At 37.3% G+C, this 19,666-nt stretch overlaps 1 protein-coding gene across 7 annotated transcripts in view; it reads right to left on the minus strand.

Annotated features, from left to right (window-relative positions):
* Pde1a (phosphodiesterase 1A) overlaps positions 1–9,713 on the minus strand; it is a 273,639-nt gene extending 263,926 nt beyond the window's left edge. For 4 of the 7 annotated variants that reach the window (XM_040745692.1, XM_040745691.1, XM_013121164.2 and 1 more), the window contains exons 1-2: positions 9,324–9,478; positions 8,944–9,054 (exon numbers count right to left, since the gene is read on the minus strand). In XM_040745692.1, coding sequence (XP_040601626.1) covers positions 8,944–9,054; positions 9,324–9,355 — 143 coding nt within the window. In that variant the 5' untranslated portion in view covers positions 9,356–9,478. Of the gene's footprint in view, positions 1–8,943; positions 9,055–9,277; positions 9,577–9,694 lie in introns of those variants that run through there. The other 3 variants (XM_013121172.3, XM_013121178.3, XM_013121169.3) reach the window with 3 other exon arrangements.
* Positions 9,714–19,666: the final 9,953 nt, after the last annotated feature.

Below are 19,666 nucleotides of genomic sequence, written 5' to 3' on the forward strand. Positions count from 1 at the left end.
CTAGTTTTCTATGACCCATTATAAATTTATTTGAATAGCAATAAATATCCAAAATTTGCTACAAAAAATAATCTGCATCCTTGAGAATGAAAGACCTATTTAGTAAAACCCATCTTTTAATATTTTATAAAATATACAATAAATCTTTAAACAGCTTCAAGAGAAGAAGCCAAAAGATGATACTTTGTTTTCTACTCCTAAGAACTCATTAGCATGTTTACATTTGCGTTTCTCTCTCTCTCTCTCTCTCTCTCTCTCTCTCTCTCTCTCTCTCTCTCTCTCTCTCTCTCTCTCTCTCTCTGTATGTGTGTGTGTGTGTGTGTGTATGTGTGTACATGTTTGCATGTGTGGCTGGGTACACATGCCTGCATGAGCTCATTCCTGTGGAGGCTCAATGCTGATGCTGGGAATCATTCTCTGTCACTTTTTAACCTGGTTCATGGAGTCTGGGTCTCTCAGTCAAATCCAGAACTCGAGGATATGCTTAGTCCCACTAGCCAGCTTGCTTTCAGGATCTATCTGTCTGCACCCTCCAAGGCTGGACTTAAAGTGGATACCATTCCCACTTAGCACTGGACATAGAGTCCAAGGCTCCAAACTGTAGTTCTTATGCTTCCTTAGCCAAAGACTCCTCAGCCTCCATTTTTTACTCCCTTAACTAGAGTTAACTCTACCTAATATTTTACTAGTTGACTGAAATACCATACAGGACAAAAACTAGAAGCAGAATGATTTTGTGACATTTTCTCAAATGTGTCAGCAAAGGGGTGGACATAGGACCACCCCAGTTATTGGTAAGAAGTCAACCCGTTGCAAACCAGAAATGTGGGAAATCTGACTAGCCTTCAGGGTATGTGACCAGAGAAACCTAAACTACCCTTTATAGAATGAAGGGAAGTCGAAGAAGCAATCAAGGCATTCTTTTCCTAGTGGAACTCTCAAGTTCAGTCCTTCTCAGGTTTCTCCCTGCGACTCTCTAGCTTCAGACTCAGGGGAGCACAAGTCCTTCAAGTTTAACATACTGGGAAAAAGAAACTGAGGCACTCCTATGATAAAAAGTCCACTGAGCTAAGAAAAAGCTTTCTTATGTTGACCACTTTATTCTGCCCACTGATTCTGGTTCAAAAGTACCTTTAAAAGTACAGAATTTCTGGAACCATACATGATGCCATGAACCTGTAATCTCAGTACTTAGTATAATAGGCAGGTATATTGCTAGTGTGAAGCCAGCCTGTATTATATAGTGTCAATTATCTCAAAAAATATAGTTCAGTATGCAAAATTAACAACAATAATGTAACTGCTAAAGTTTGTGGAATTCTAGGTACTATTAAAGGAATTTATAATTATCAATTAATTTAAACTCAACATCTGTAAGATTGGGGTTATTTCCATTTTATATATGAAAAACTAAGACACTGAAAAATAACAAGGAGAAGATCATAGAATTAGTGAGTAGTAGGGATGGCATGCATTGAAGAGTGAGTGTTGTAGGAGTATTAGTGATCAGTGTCTTAAAGGCCTTCTATGCATCATGTATGTGCTGTGCTGCAGTCACACACTTCATGGAATTGTTGTTACTTTGACTTCAGGAAATGAAAGCATTAGCTTCCAGTGCTTTGCTCTATGTAGAAGCCCTTTTCACTGGAGAAGCTTCCTGGGCCTCTTTCCTGCTTTGCACTGAGCAGAAGCACCTGTATGGTTCAAGAATTGTGCACACAGCTTGGCCTGAAGTCTGGACTTTTCCCATCCTTGTGAATTTAGGAGGGGAGATTTTTCATGATCTTTATTTGGGGAGGTAGAGGCATTCAAAGACCCTCTCATGCATTAAGATGCACACCAAAGCCAATGAAAGTTTTATTACATGAAAACTTACATTTTGATATCCCTTGATTGGACTTCTAAATCCATCCCTCACTGGATACTGGACTTCAACATGGAATGTCAGTGTTGTCTATTGGTCCTTCTCACGTACTAACATCCTAGATACTACTTTTTTCTTGTCTCACTTGGAAAGTTGCCTAAGAGAAATCAAGCCCCATCATCCAGAAGTCCTTCCTAAAGGAACTTTGGTACATGTTCACAGGCTATTGCTTACCATAGGCTTTATTTATTGCTTTAAGTCTTCTACTCATTTTTCTGTTGTTTTGTTTCCTCTACTAGAAATAAGCCCCTGTGTCTAACATGAACCTTACAGAGAATGTGATTGGACATTTACAGGTAAGAAAATTGAAGTTCAGAGAAATTAATAACATTTTCATGTCACCTGACTAAGAAAACAGATAGTGTAAGAAATAATAGAATGTCATCTTAATCCTGCCAAAAGAACACTTATTCCACAGGCAATAATAAAATGTAATCCCCAAACTGAGATTTACAACTTTAAATATATACTCTAAAGTAAGAATAGGGAGGTGATTTTTCTCCAAACCAAGTTAGACCCATGACTAAATTACAAATTTTTAAGAAGATTCACTTGATGACTCCATCAAATAACTGCAGGCTTAACAATGTAAAAATGAGGACACATTTGTCAACAATCCCCAATAAATATGTAAATATTCTTTTACAACACTTGAAATTTAATGTACTGTATACTTTCACATTGGAGCATGGCAAGAAACTGATGGTTTGGGCATGCAAGCCAGGCAGGATAGAGGTTCAGGGAGTCATCCAGTGGCAAAGATCAAGACCGCCTGCTCAGCTCCAATGTATCACACACCATTGTTCAACACCTCTAAGGATAAACTGTGTGTGACTGGTGGGAAATGGGAAGGGAAAGGAGAGGAATGATCATATTTATTAAGCAGCGTTGTTCTAGTATAGGGGATATATTTTAGTTTCTTGCTGATACTATAACAAATTTATCAAAAACCCCAGAATACACAGGTTTGTTATCTTTTATTTGAAATGTCATAAATCTGACATCAGTTTTCACTGTGTTCTCTAGGCTGCATTGTTCCTGAAGTCTCTGAAAGACTTCATGTTCTACTTTCTTGAGATCCCTGTGTTCCTTGGCACAATACCTGCTTTGTCCATTGTCAGTACTGGGATTCACAAGTCAGCCCTTTTCTCATTGCTCTACTCTAACTCCCTCTTCTGTCTTGATTCCATTATTGTAAGTTTCAGTGACCTCATGGGGTTTACCTGAGTGATTCAGGATAAGAGACCTGTTTGAGAATCAGTTATTTAAAACCTTAACCCTGCTGCCTAATCCTACTTTCCAGGTAGGGTAACATTCACAAGTACTAGGGATTAGGAAATGTGTGATCCTGTGATAGTACCATGATATCTGGGGACTGTTGTAGAAGTACCTTTTATACATCCTTTTTTGGTGATCTTTCTGGATAACTATTGCAAGAATGTCTTTGTCCATTTACTTGTTTGCTTTAGAAGAAAAAGTGAATACAATATTTCAGGTCAAGTAGACCTATGTTCAAATTCAGGCTTCATCAGATACATGGGTAACTAATTTGAAAGAATTATCTCTTAAAGTATTTGTAGAGACACATAAGACAGTGAACATATTATACCTTCACAGTTGTAGCAACTAATACATGAAGAGCATGGCTTTCTGTCTTCTATCTTCTCCATCCCTATTATACTGTGAATCTGTCTCCAACTCCAACTTTGCATTAAGCGATCTGGTTTATTCTGTAGTTCCCTACTTAGAGTCAATACTGTACTGGGTGGTGGGAATCCAAGAGCAAGCCAAGTAAAGTAAACTTAGTAACTGAACCCAAAAGTCATGGTCCCTAAGAGAAGGAATGGAAAATGAAGTTTAGATTATTTTATGAACCCAAGCTAGACTATAATGGAAAGCCTGGAAGAATTTTCTGTATAAGTATTTTTTTGGTTTTTCGAGACAGAGTTTCTCTGTGTCTTTGGAGGCTGTCCTGGAACTAGCTCTTGTAGAACAGGCTGGTATCGAACTCACAGAGATCCTCCTGCCTCTGCCTCTTGAGTACTAGGATTAAAGGTGTGTGCCACCACCACCTGGCTTGTATAACTAAAATTTAAGCATACAGGTTGAGTATTTCTCAATAAGGTCTCTGTTGGCATTCAAGCAGAACAGATCCTCCTGATGAAGGAATAGCCTGAGTTCTGCAGGACAGTCTTGTCTTCCTTGTCTCTGCTACCTACCAAATGCAGAAACACTATGAGGTCACTACATGGAAACTGCCCCCATACAATCAGGGGAGCAGGAGACCTGGTCTGACTAATGAAAGATGCTTATTAAAATTAGCAAAGGCACTATGTAGCCTTTCTTAGAATCAACCTTAGATCTGGTTGGGAGGAAGGCATGAAAGGGAACTCCTAATGCCAAACAGGCACCCAGAAACCCCGTGGATGATACCAAACCTTGAAGTGCAAAAAGGAGGAGCTGTAATGGGTTTAAGCAGGAGAGTAAAGGGATCTCTTGTCTATGAGGCTGCTTTATCTTGAAGTAAAATTCCAGTTCAGGAATATGGTGCTGATACCTCTTGCAATTTTAGTCTTTGCCTTGTTTAAATATGCACTGCTGTTACATCTAAGAAATGAAGACTAGGAAACTTCCTGAGAGAACTGGACATCTTACAGCCTTCTTTAGCAAGTGAATTAATTAAAAGTAAGAGTAATACAGTTCTTTCACTCTCACTCACTCCCTACCTCCCTGTGAGTCACCCTTCACTGCTGATAATTGATGTTTATCATGAAGCCAGTGGTAGACAAGGCTTAGCTTGATGTTCTTCAATTCCATTATGTTCACAATCCCACATCTGAATAGCTAGACATTTGCAAAGATGGGAGAGATGTGTGGAAATACAGGTAGCATCAGCAATCTGACATGAAATGATTATAGAAAGCCTGGCTGGTTCTAATCCTACTGTCATACAACCTGAAGGAGCCAGCGATAATGTCTTATGGAAGTGGTTAGTGTTTAATTTTTGTAAAGTATATGGTTTTGAGGAGTTCAGATTGTTGTCACTTCTGTTGAACAACTGAGTGAAATAATGCATTGGGCTAGGTTCTCTGACAACCTCAAGTGATTTTCACTGAAAACTTTACATGATCAAGTCTCTGGAAATGCATTTACCTCTTGGCTTGAATTCTTGGAACAGTGGCACTGACTAAGAAAAGTAGCATTAATGATGCTACCTATGTACAGCACAATTGTGGGTACCAGTGAACAAGGAAGATGTTTTAGTAACAAGACAGAAAAAAGCATTACTTCCAAAACTAAAAAAAGAAATAAAAAAAGAAAAAAAACAATGCCATTAATTGAAAGGACATAAAACTTTCCAATCAACTTTTCACACGGAATCCGTAAATTATCCATCTCTGCAAAGCCTGTGGGTAGATAACTGACCTTAATGTGTAAGACTCAGCTGAGGTTCCAGAACCACATGGAACTTCTGAACAAGGTACTGAATCTGCTCAGGAAATGGTATAAGAAGTAGAAAGATGTTCCCACATCTTAAGGTAATGATAATTTAAGGATAAGTGTAGGATGATTTCAAATTTCAGTTTATGAAGGACCTGATGTCACAGTTGTTGCTAATATTTCACAAAGATGATGAGTCATATGAGGACTCCAAATGGTCATGCTGAGTGGTAACAAATGAGTTGAAAAATGTTAAAAGAAAACAAGAAATACTGATAAAAAATTTAGAAAAGTGAGGCTTGGAGGTCTTTATGAGAATGGGGATAGGAAACTATTTCACCTTTGCTTCCAAAAGGAATAAGAGACTAGGAGGCACATAAGCTCATATGGGTTTTTTTCAAATATTGAGAGAAAAAGACTTAGAAAGATTAATGGATGAGGGCTGGAAGACAGTTTTATTAGAAAGATTATGGGATGAGGGTTGAGAGACGCTTCTATTGGTAATGTGCTTGTCATGTAAACACAAAGACCTAAGTTTGGCTATTTTCAGCACCAGTGGAAAAGCCAGGGGCATGGCTGCCTGCTTATTATCCCAGCACTGGGGAGGCAGAGATAAGTGGATCCAGGTGGCTTGTTCATCAGCTAGTCTAGCTCAGTTGGTAAGCTTCAAATTCAGTTCGAGACCCTATAATTAAAAATTAGCTGAAAAGTGAAAGAGGAAGACAAGAACATTGACTTCTGGTTTCCACTTGCATGCACACTTATATGCATTTACACATATATGCATTCACACACTTGCACACACCTACGTGAACACCACAAACTAAAAAGATTAAGGAAAGAAATGAGCCAAGTGGTCTAGATAGATTAGCAATTTTATTTTAGATTAGCAATGTTTTCCATATGTGTTATAAAATTTTAAAATTACTTCTATGTACTCAAGGGAGTGTACAAACCAGGTGTGTGGTAGTATATGCCTACAGTCCAAACAGTAGAGAGAATGAAGCAGGAGAATTATAAGTTTGAGGGCAAGCTGGGCTACATAGCAGTGTGTGTGTGTGTGTGTGTGTGTGTGTGTGTGTGTGTGTGTGTGTGTGTGTGTGTGTTTCTAAAGTATTATAGTATATAAAAATTTCTATGAAAGACTTTCCAAGTATCTGTATTGGCTTGTGTTTTTCATGTTGCCTATATAAACATTTCACGTATTTTCATCTCCACTTACATTTAACCTTAAATGGACATATTACAAGTTAAATTAAATATACATAGCCTGCAGAAAAATATCAATGAGTTTATAAAGTTGTGGGTAGTAAAAGAAAACCATTTCCAAATAACTATCTCATAGCCATTGTCCAGTCTATTTAATCAATAATAAGAACATCTTTTTAAAATTGCTTAATAGAATCATGAGTACCAGGATTTTCATTGAAAACACTTAAAAGTGGAATCCTAGAAGCAATCCTAATGAAGTGAAATTCTGCTTGAATCAGGATTTCATTTCAAAGAGGTGAGGCATTTAATCAAGGGATGGGGAGTCCCGCACATCACTGCCTTGAATGCAGACTACACAAAAGACCATAATTAAACAATTTGCTTGTCATTAGTCATGCAGATTTTAAACTTAGAGCTTCTTGCTTTGACAAGTCTAAGTTCAGAATACCGAAAATGTCTTAAGTCAAAGTACAAGGTAAAATGAAAGAACCAAAATGCAAATTTCTTCCTAATTGAATAGAAAAGCACTGAGTCACTTCAGTGGGTAAGAATGATTTTTGAAAACCAAACAAGCTAGAGATCATTAAGTGATTCTGTGTGGCCATAGTTCCAAAGTAATAACACACACACACACACACACACACACACTCTACAGTCAACTCATGAAGCTCTGCTATTGAGGGACCACATCAACCCTTCCTCTGAAACTGTTATCAAATGATAAAGTGAAAATTCAGATAACTTTCCTCTGAAATGTTGGGTAAACACAGATGCATGCATAAAGTCACCACTATGCATCTTTATGCATTAGAGTAACTATGGAAATACAACATATCCAGAGCAAACAAAACATCCTATCCTGCAAAGGACGACTCTAAAACAGGTTGTGATCTCAGTTATAACATCCCAATGCAGCTGTTCATCCACTCATTAGGTTAGAGCACAAATCATCTGATGACTGCTAATGCTTAATTTGCATCTATGCTAATTAATTTTGTGAACTGCTACTGTTTTGACAGGATTATTTGTTTCTCTAGAGAATCTGCCTTCTAAATCTCCAGTGAATCTTTGGAACAGATTTTTCTGTTTCCTTCAAATGCTGTATATATGGCTTCCTTCTTAAAAGTTATTCTCTGTTAACTGTTGTTTGTATTATTGGTATGCTTTTACACTAGGCATTACAGTACCATACATTGCTTCAAGTAATAAAACATATATATATATACATATATATATATACACATATACAGAGCACAATTTAAATATACAGGCAAAATTCAGTTATGTCCAAATGGAGAAAAGTAGAGAGGATTTGGGCTTCTAAACAAAATTTGATGTAGTTGTTCTTTATAAAAAGCAGTGGCATCAGGCTTACTCACATAGTGCCTTTCATGAAACTGTGTGAACATGCAACAGCATTAAAAACAAGAATCCTACACAGTCTCTCATCCGTGGAGCACTGTAGCCCTCCAGCTGTCTTTGTTAAGATAATGCTGCACACAATTTTGAGATATGCAAAGACATTAAGAAACTCCAATTGCCTATAAATATTAATATTTATTATCTAAATGTTGGATCAGATTTTGCAACTATGATATGATTAAAACAAAGCATAAAAACAATGCTGTGCAAAAACCCTGGCCGGAACTCACATACACACTGGTGGGGGAGGGATGGGGGTTAAGAGCAAGGTGAAAACACCGGAATCAAAGTTGATTCATGTGATAACAAGCCATGCTTCCCACAATTGCACACCCCATTCTGTACAGTACTGAACCCCGGTCAGTACACTGGGAGCAATTCTGCACTTAGAAGAACTGAACTGGTTAACTTCAACCAAAGCTTCTGTATGTTTGATATGCATTTCATACTGTTTTACCACATAGATAATTTTCTCATTAAAATATTCACTTAACCAGCGAAGGCTAAACACCGTGGGGTGAAGTTGTTTACTGCTATATTAATCCTCTCTTTGCTTTCCAAAGAAAGACATTCCCATCTTATTTATGGCTCTCCTTACCTGGGAGAGATTATTTTGGTGAGGAAGGGCCTAACAGGCAGCTTCCTCTTCCCTTCTCTGCATATCTAAAGCACATAGCTAAAGGGCACACACGATGGGGACCAGAAGTAATTTCTCAGACCTTTGCCATACTTTACATAAAACACACAGTTACAGAAAAACTATCTGCTTTCAACAAGTTGGTAACTGAGGTGGACACATCTTAGTTTTCAAGAGAAAATTTTTGCGAAGGAAACACTGAATATCAAAGTCAGGTAAGGAAGCACCCACAGTTTCTCATGTTAATGGTCAGATTTTTGTTGGGGTGGGGGAGCATAACATAGGACCAAGTGGAGATCTTACTCACATTCCTTTCAGGCGTTGCCACATCTTCTCCGTCTGTTCTCCAATGAGATACTTGTAAGTGGCGTTTTCCAGGTCTTCAATGTCCGCATCAGTAGACCCCATGATGCTGTTCCTAGGACAACACAGTTACAGTCAGTTTCATCCGCTAGAACAAGCATTCCTCAGTCCATTACAAATCTCAAGCATTACACGGTAGCATCTCTTATCTATCAAAACAGTTCCGAGGCACAAAGCTGAGAGAAGCCCCTGCCAGAACTGCTACCGAGTTTGACAGACATATCCTCTGCTCACATCATCCCCCTCAAGCGGACAGCAGTATAAACAGATGCTCTGACCTCACGAGAGCAGTCTGCACATGCGAGCCGCTACTGTACTACTGACCGACTGCTCAGGCTGTCCCCCAAGCAGCTCATCTGTTATTGTTGCGTGCACAGAAGCACATCAGAATTCCTACAGTTTACGAGCTCGATTATGCACGAGAGAAACCTGAATGACTTTCGCGCTCCACAAGAAGCTGAATTCCTCTCTAGCAGCTGAAGGAGGGCAGGATGTAATATGAAAACAGATGGTAGGAAGTGGTACCAGCAGCACCGCCCTGAGAAGAAAGTGCCTGTTTAAATACCAAGGCTTTTGTCTCTTAATTGATCTGGGAGCGACACTTAAAAAATATAGCATGCTCCCCCAACAAACGCAGCCAATATTAGTGACAAACACGAAGAAAAATAAAAGATAGAGCCACACAGAAGACAGACCCCAGGGCTCCACAGGTTGTTATTGAGAGAGTATGTCCATCAAGTGATGCTGTAATCGTGCTTATTCACCTTCTCCTAGCAACTCTACACAGTGGGTAACTGCCAATTTAACCAGGGAAAACACGGCAGCTGCACTCAGCCTGCTCTGTGAATCCTGTGGGGATTAAAAACTAAACAAAATGAAATGAGTGTGAATGCGCGAGTGTGTATGTTGGAGACAAAGGGTGTGTGTGAGTGTGTGTACAGTGAGAGGAGAGATTATAGAAATTGTCGCTGTGTCTGTGCATGTTAGAAGAAAAATGAGAGAAAGTGGACATAAAAGGAATTAGAACTGATTGTCTGCCAAGCTTTCAACACATGGTGAGCTTTCTTTGAAACAAGCACAGACCCTGAGCAGAGCTCCATAATAGCTGTTGCTCTCTGCAAACTGCTAAGAAAAAAAATATCCTCCAAAGTCTTGTCTCTTCTTGTTTGGAGAACTCACATGCAATTTTGTTCATTCGTCCAAGAAGGCTTGCCCATTGCCCAGTATGCTGAGGCTTCTGGTATTCAAAGACAGTTAGGTAATAATATTGAATATTTAGTGAGGATTTCAATGTGTAAGCATTTTTATCAGGACTTAATACCTACAGCCTTTTAAAAAGCCTAGCAAAAAGTACTGTAAGGTTGGTAACATTCCTACTTTGCTGTTGAGAAAACAGAAACAAATGCTTTGGATTTAAAAACATAGTCTTTAAAGTGGATGTGATTGTTTTAGACAGGAAACTGACAGTTTAAAAAATAAATGTCAATGTCCAAAAGTCAGTGATGTCATCTAGTAGCCAAAGCTGCAATATGAATATACAAAGGACATTTGCAAACTGCAGAAAATGCTTCGTATTTTATAAATGAAAGGGTGCTAACTCAAGAAAGCTTCAGTTTTCTTTTCTCAAAAAAGATGCTTTCCAGAACTAAGTCAAACTCAATGTCACCAGTTTCCATGAAGCTTTCTACACTCAACTTCCTTTTATGAGTGGCTGTCAGAGTTGTCAAAGTGAGTTCATCTATGCACAGAGATCACAATTCTACCTTTACTGCATATTCTTTTATTATCTTACATACATTTTTTAATAAACTCCTCCCTGATTTTTCTTAATGGACGTGAACAAACACCTGCATTCTATTCTCCAAGGTGAACCATAGACCAAAATATGTATAAAATGTCTTTATTATTTATGACTTAAAATACCAAAGTCTTTCATTCTACAACACCTTTCCCACAAATAACTTTCTAAATATGCCATGGATTTCTAAGCCTTTCCATTGACCAGTTTGCCAACAACATTGCCAGGTATCCAGTGCAAACCCTGAGGTAAGTGTGGGAAGTCTCAGTCCATTATTACAATGCTTTTGCCCTATTTATCTATGTTAACCCTGCTATTTCTTAGCATTTAAAATGATGGTGTATGCTGATTGAGTCATTTGATACAAATGGTATGCAGTTCTTTCATTAAATGTCTCATGAAGTAAAAACATTAATGATAAACCAAATAGAGCAACTCATTGTTTAAATACTTACCCAAAACAATTTTCAACCTTAGCATCAAATGTTGTTTCCCTTAAAGTACAGAATAAGAGAATATTTTTTAATTTATAACTAGTCCAAGACTGTGAATTAATGACACAAAATACAACAAATCACATTGAAAACATCAGCAGAATTTAATAGAGTTCAACTTTTTAAGAAGTACCGAGATGTTTTGCTCAAGAATTCAACAAAAAATCTAAAGCTTCTGAAAAATAAAGGGAATGTCAGGCAGACTGGATTCCTTTAAATCAAAGTATATTTGCCATAATAAAACATCCACTCCTAACTCTGCGAAGTGGGAAGGGGGTCAAGAAAACACTCTGAACGTAGGTCAAATCAGAGCTATCATGCACCTTACTTTTTATGGAGTCCCTCTTACTTTAACTCTATTTGAGCGAAGTTATTTCAATTCTGGAATGGTGACAAAAGGTTATAGAATCTAGTATCTGCTGATGCTAATGTGACATTCAGTAGAGTCTGTATACCAACTACCTGAGCTAGAATTCCTGTTCTAAAAGAGTGATATGTTTTATTTACAAGTTACTCTTGTGCTTCTTTCTACATGTTAAAATAAGGTTAATATCATCACTTCCTCATGGGTCTGATACAGTAAATAAGTTAATATACTTGGTTGGCTTAAAATACCAAATGATACATAATAATTGCTTTATGACTATAATTTTTCATCATTGTTGATGCAGTTTTATACTTTTATCATTTATATTCTATTTATCCATTCATCACATTTACTAATAATAAATCTTTCCCCAAATCATTTGGTATGAAGTATTACTGTTTTATACTCAGTGATGGTGTTTATTTTGTTTATTTTATTCATAGTTATTCATGTTTATTTATTCATATTTATAAGTGAGCATGTTTTAATTATTTAAATATTTGTGTTCAATGTAAGACATCATATAATGAATACTTGAAAAAATAATATGAAGCCTCTGATTTTATAACCAGAAACCATCACTAGGTAGTAAAGGTAAGTTGTGACATATTCAGAACCACCATCTCTGAAAGTACACCATTTAAATATCCGTTTGAAACATAGAAAACAATCAATGACTAAGTGAGATGCATGGACCTAACTTAGCAATAGAAGTTAAACACATCACTCCAAAGTGACGAAGGGTCGAAGTGGCTAAGAAGAAATACATTTAAACTATATCCAGAAGCCATGTAGACTGAAACACGACTCTAAGGAAAAGTACATTAAATTCATCAAGAAGTTGAATAAGGCATCTCCTTTCTTGCCATCTTCTATTTCTCCCCTGTCTCAGTCCTGTTCTCCTACTCCCTTCTTCCTCTCTCCCCTTCCCATCTTCATCCTCTCCTACCCCCCCACCGTGCTCCCAAGTTGCTTAGGGCTTCTTGTCCCCCTCCCCTTCTTCAGGGGATCATGTGTTCTTCTCTTGGGGTCCTCTTGGTTTCCTAGCTCCTCTAGTGGTGTGGATTGTCGGCTGGTAATCCTTTGCTTTACGTCTAAAAATCATATATGAGTGAATACATACCATGTCTGTCTTTTGGTCACTGGGTTACCTCACTCAGGATGGTTTCTTCTAGCTCCATCCATTTGCCTGCGAATTTCAAGATTCCATTGGTTTTTTTCTGTCATGTAGTACTCCATTGTGTAAATGTACCACATTTTCTCTATTCATTCTTCAGTTGAAGGGCATCTAGGTTGCTTCCAGGTTCTGGATATTACATATGTCCTTGTTGTTTGATGTATTTTCTTTGGGTATATGCCCAGGAGGGCAAGAAAGGAGATGCTTTGATAAAGGGAGTCAGTACAGGTTTAGAGAGAGGCCTGGCACAGAGAAAATGATAAGGGATCCACAGGGATAACCCCAACTAAGAATCTAGGCAGTGGGGGAGAGGCTGTCTTTGATGCCCTTCCCCTATAATCAGATTGATGACTACCTTGGCTATCATTCCTAGAGCCTAGACCCCATAGCAAGCACCCACAGCTAAACACTAAGCCATAGTCCCAGAATCCAGTTGCCAAGAGGGAAGAGAGATGAGCAAATGAACCAAGATGGAACTGTAGATACTTGCAGAAACAGTTGACCTGACCTCCTAGTCTAAAGTGAGTGAACCAGCATTTGACCAAACCAAGCCCTCTGAATGTGGGTTCCAGCTAGGAGGCCAAGGCAGCTTATGTAACCTCCAACAGTGGAGCCGGTGTTTATTCCTAGGTCACAAATGGACTTTGTGAGCCCTTTCCCTATGGAGGGATACCATTGCAGCCCAGATATGGAAAGGAGGGCCTGGGCCCTCCCCCAAATGATGTGGTGAATTTTGATGATTCCCCTTGGAGGCCCTCACTATCCCTGGGAAGTGGGGTAGGGGAGTCGGTAGGAAGCATGGAAGAATGGGAGGGTGAAGGAATGGGGGGATGGATATGTAAATAAGAGTGTTTCTAAAATTAAAAAATTATAAAGAACACCATTTCAAAAAACAGAAGTTGAACAAACTAAAAATACTATTTCATTTACAAAACATTGTTTTATGCCTTTTAAACTAAAATTTTTTTAGATATGGCAATGGGTCTTATTTTAGAATATTCATTCATGCCTGTCAGTATGATTTGTCTCATTCATTCTTGGGATAATTTCATGTATAATTGAAGTCCTTCTAGAAAGTCCTTATCTCTGCTTAGATCTTTCATTTTGGGGCCCATGTTTCCTCTCTCAGTTTCAAAGTTTCAGGAATGATATTAGGGTTTTTTTATCCATTTTGAATTCATTTTTACTCATGGTGAGAGTTATGGACTTAAGTTGATTCTACTTTTGGATATTCAGTGTTCTCAGCACCCTTTAGCAAAGAGATTCTCTTTTTATAAAATACTTTTGTTGGAAAGCAAAAAACTGTAACTGTGTGAGTTTGCTCCCTCGACATCTATTTTATTTGATAGGTGTGTTGTTTTTATTCTTCTACCAAATAGTTCTGTCACTCTGGCTTTGTGACCTAATTTGAAATCTAAACTATATTCTTACATTGTTGTTCTTTCCAATTAGGGTCTACTTAGCTACTTGGAGTCTTCAGTGCTTCCATATGTACTTCTGGATTGGTTTTCTAATTCCGAGAATTACATTAGAATTTTGTGGGGATTTTTTTGAATCTGTGTATCACTAACTTTTTACAATACTCATTCTGGAAATCCTTGATTATGAGAATTCTTTCTGTTTTCTGATTTCTCTCAATTTCTTCCTTTGGTATCTTAAAGTTTTGACTGTGGAGGTATTTCACTTCCATGGTTAGATTTATTCATAAGTATTTTATTTTTAAGCTACTCTGAATGGTATTTTTCCATGATATTTTCTCATTAAGTTCATTGTTGATATACAGAAAGATGACTATTAATTTTTGTATGTTGATTTTGTATCCTGTTACTTAAATATGATATTTTTTTGGTTCACAAGAAAAATAATACAGAAAAGTGTAGGCAAGATGATTGTCTGTAAAAATGCTTGCCACGAAGTCTGAAAATCTGAGTTTGATCTGTGTAATCCATGTGATGGAAAGAGAGAAATTTCCTCTACAATTGTACTCTCATCCCCTCTGTAGCTGCAAGCACAAAAGCACATGCGCACACAATAGATAAGTAGATAGGTAGGTAGGTATAGATGACAAGTGTGTTTTTAAGAAAAGAATTCATTTTTTTATAATTGGAAAACCAGAAGATTCCCATGTCAAAAATAACATCAGAACTGAGGGTGGAGAAGGGGATCTTAAAAATATACTTCAAAAGATACAGCTTCAGCCGGACGGTGGTGGTGCACGCCTTTAATCCCAGCACTCGGGAGGCAGAGGCAGGCGGATCTCTGTGAGTTTGAGGCCAGGCTGGACCGACAGCCTCCACTACAGAGAAACCCTGTCTCGTAAAACCAAAAAAAAAAAAAGATACAGCTTCATCTATATGAATTGAAAATGTCAAAATGTAGGGGGTCTGAGAAATAACAAATATGGTAAAATAATAGCAAATATAGTAACATGTGACCCTGTATTTTGATAACTATATGGGGAACACGAGGGAAGAAGGAGGCCGGGGAAGGAGGGGAAGAAGAGGAGCATGAGAAGAAGAAAACAACCAAGGCCCTTCCAAAACAGCCAGAAACCACACTGAATCAATCAATAAGATATTTAGGGTAGAAAGGTTTCTCCCTCTCTCTTTAATCTCTAAGAGGTGGGGAAATAAAAGGAATTCTTTGGGAGTTTCAGCCATCTATGCCCTTGGATTAAAACTTACTCTACCAGAAAAGAAAACAAAATAGCCATGATGACACCCCTGGCAACCAGTATAAATAATAAAAGCAAACTTCTTGAGAGGAATACATTCTCAAACATAGTGCTTAAAATTTCTACAGGTAAATTCAATCAAGTATGAGTTAAGAATTCAAAATTAAGTCTAGTTAATCAAACTACTGTGAGTGAACCCCACAGACTTTAAATACTGGAGTTGTGTGATATAAGATCTATGTTCAAGCTCTTTAAGTAAGCATAAAGTCAAGATGTAAGCAAGAAAAAGAATCCTTTGTATGTTGAAAATATCTTAGGGTTAGAAAAAGAATTTCTCAAAACAAAAATATAGCCTTTGGAACTACATATTCAAAACATAGAATATACAGCTAAATCTGAGATACACCTGTTGACTTACACCTATAATTAGATCAATATGCAATGACTGAGGTAAGACAGTCATGATTTCAAGTACAGCCTTGGCTATGATATGATATTTTGCCTCAAAATTCAATTAATTAGTTAATTAATTAAAGATAAGTCTGAAGAAATTTTCCATAATATATATAGATAGGCATCTTTATGGGTTGATATAAATATAAATATTTTCAAAAGCGAGGGTTAAGAAAGATACAAAAATGCTTTTATTGTATAATTCTTTGCATGTTTCACAAATAGAAAATAGTTCAAATGCAAAAGTAGAAATTTTTGAAGAGTAAATAATTAGGAATACTCCAGAATTGACAAAAGGAGAGATAGACAGAAAGAGAGAGAGAGAAGAGAAAGTGAGTGAGATAGAGAGAGGGAAGGTGGCATAGAGGAAGAGAGGGAAAAAGGAAGGAAGGGAGGGAGGGAGGAAGGAAATCCAGAGTCCAGATTTTGAAAGCAGAGAATATGATGATTTATCATTCAAAAAGAATCCAGACTCCTGCTTATGGTCAATACTGAGTAACACGGATCACTTTAAATCATTACTTTAAATGTGGAAAAATGCATAGTTTTTAAACACTGAAATTAGGCAACAATGAACTCATTATATGGAAAACAAACACAGCCAGTATGAGCTTAGATTGACATAGTTGAGAGAGCTCATAACACCATGAAGGAAGTATGGACTCATATGGGAAAGAAAAAATAAAGAAGAGCTAGAAGAAAACTAAAAGAAATAATAAACGAAATTTCCTGGAAATCTGGAAAGGTGAGTAAAATGAACAGAGCAAACCCAGAGATGCACAGTCAACAAGTCAACATCTGGAAGTAAAGACAAAGAATAATCCTGAAAGCAGTGAAAGAGGAATAAACTCCAGCAACCATGGAAAAGCAACAAGAAGGGGTGGCGGGTTCCTTCAGCAGTCACAGAGGACAGAGTGAATGTGGGATGGTGGGTTTCCTTCAGTAGTCACGGGGGACAGCAATTGTAGAACAATGTGTTTCCTTCAGCAATCACAGAGGACAGGGTGAAAGACAAGAACTGTCAACACACAAAATAATATCCTAAGTGAGACTAAGACAATCATAGATAAAGGAACTCTGAGAAAGCTTATCTCAGAACACCTAGTTTAAAATAATGCCTAGAGGAAATTTCCTAAACAGAAAGAAAGCAAAACTGGAATCTCAGAAAAGGGGAAGATCTGCATAGACAAAATTATAGATAATATTATAGCTTTTTATATACACCTGAGATTTAAAATGAAGCAAAGGGTATAATGTCACATGATATTGACCTAAGTGTCTCTGAAGAAAATATTACTGTTATAAATGAAAGAATAAAGGGGTGACAAATGGTAACATTTCCGCACTTAAGCTGGTGAAACAATAACATCGTAATACATTGTGATAGTATGCATAGATAATATGATGTTTAGAATGCTATGGAAAACTATTCATAAAAACAGTTCAATACTATAAATAAATCAAAATAAAATCCTTCAAAATATGTTTAATAAGCACACTGGGAAATGGAGGAAAGCATACAGAAACAAAAAACTGTAAAACACACACACAAAAATGACAGTCTTCTGCACTAACATTAATAGCAAATGTAAATGTAAATAATACATATAGTTAAAGAGATTGCCATAGCAGGTACATAAACATTACCCATCTCTATTGTTTATGCAAGAAATGCACATCTGATATGAAGTCACAAGTAAATTTTAAAAAATTACTAGGTAGCCCTAGTCTAATGTAATGAACAATAAGCATGCCAGACCAGAGGGAAATTTCTGGCCAAAAAAAGACAGTAAGTATATGTTTTACACACTCCAGGGAGACACCAAAATCCTCAAAAGAAAATCAAAATTATTTTCAATGCATGTAACGTAATGTGAAATGTTTTGTATCTCAAATGTGTGCAGAAAACATTTAGATAAATGCAAGCAAATTAGTAGAAAGCAGCCATTAAAAATATGAACAAAGTGTGAACAGCAAAGTCACTGAAAGAGAGAGCAATGGACAGTTGGTATGGCTGAAGCTCTCTGATTATTCACATTTAGTACAATTTTAAGTGATCAAGTATAGTTTGACATATTCTTTCACACTCCATGACTTTGATGAAAAGTCAGACAGTGCCAGATACCAAGGAAAAGACGAAGCAATGGAAGTTTTATTCTCTTTTGGTCCAAATATTGTCAATGTTTAGAAATGCTTAGGGAGCATACTTAAAGCACTGGTGTTTTCCTACTTAACCCCATTTTCTGAAATACTCATATAGCTTGACCTATTCATAAAGAGGATGATATACGACAAGTCTACATGACTTGTAAAAGTGACATTGGGAAAAATTGAGCATTCTATGAACTTAGAATACAGTGCCATTCACTCATTAACTTACTATGCTGGTTAGTATTTTGTCAATGACACCAACTAAAGCCATCTGGAAATAGAGAACCTCAACTGAGAAAATGCCTTCATCAGATTAGTGGTAGGCAAGTCTGTAGTTTTTTTTTTCATTGAGTAATGATTAATGAGGGAGCCCAGTCCACTATGGAGGGTGCCACTCCTGGGTAGGTATTCATGAGATGTGTAAGAATGCAAGCTGAGCAAACCCTGGACAGAAACCCAGTAAGCAGCATTCTCTCATGTTCGATGCTTCAGTTCGCACCTCCAGATTCTTGCCCTGAATTCCCTTCATGATAGATTACAGACTATAGGCCAAAATAAACCTTTTCCTCCCCAGGCTCCTTTTGGTATGGTCTTTATCATGGCAGCAGTAGAGAAACCTAACTAATATGTTTAAGTATGAAGCACATGCAGAGTTGGTAAAAACTTAAGGAATCATGACATCAAGCTCTACAATGAGAATGGAAAGCAGGGAGGACACTGAAGAGACATAACAGGTATTTTGACTGCTCCAGGAGTGTTTCATTTATCTTTGTAAGCAGGTTTTAATGTGCATGTTTAAAGACAATCTTTTAAAGCTACCTGTGGAAATTTAATTAAAATTGCCTCAGAAAAATAAGAACTAAATAAGTCATGGTTAATTTATGAGCCAATATAATATGCAGAATGACTTTAATGCTCCTTGTGCACTTGGCAGACTGGTCCTTTTCCTTTGAATAAACCAGTTGTGCGCACACATGAAATTTTCTAGCAACCTACTCAACAGAAACAAAAACATATGTCTAAACAAAAGCATGTGTTCATAGAACTGTACATAATAGCCAAGAAGTAAGTGACCTGTATCCAAAGCTCCCTTATGAGTCATTTGGCCTTTCCTATTTACCTTCACACTGATTTTGCTCCAACCAGTCCACCCTCATTGGCTTTTTCTTTGCTCCTTCAATATTCTCTGAGACAATTTTCTATATCTTCAAATGTATTCTGCAACCAGGTCTACCATTTAATCTAAAATACTAGAAGACTTTGGGTGACATTTCCAATGCTGTTACCCTACACTAATATTCTTGGTGTATTAGGGGTATCGCTCATTCTCAAATGTAAGCACTCAGAAAATAAGTACTTGACTTCTCTTGCTTTCAGAGAAGTATATCCACTTAGAACAATGCTTGTGTTAAACTAAGTACTTAAGGGCCTGCATGAACAACCATGTCCTCCACAGCTGTGGTGAAGAGGAACAGACACAAGGTACAAAACAATTTTGGAGTGTGCCCTTTATCTGAAGAAATTTTATTTTAGAATTTTTTATTTAATTTTGA

This window comes from Mesocricetus auratus, unplaced genomic scaffold (genome assembly GCF_017639785.1).
Source record: "Mesocricetus auratus isolate SY011 unplaced genomic scaffold, BCM_Maur_2.0 Super-Scaffold_100004, whole genome shotgun sequence".
In the NCBI taxonomy this organism is placed as follows: Eukaryota; Metazoa; Chordata; class Mammalia; order Rodentia; family Cricetidae; genus Mesocricetus; species Mesocricetus auratus.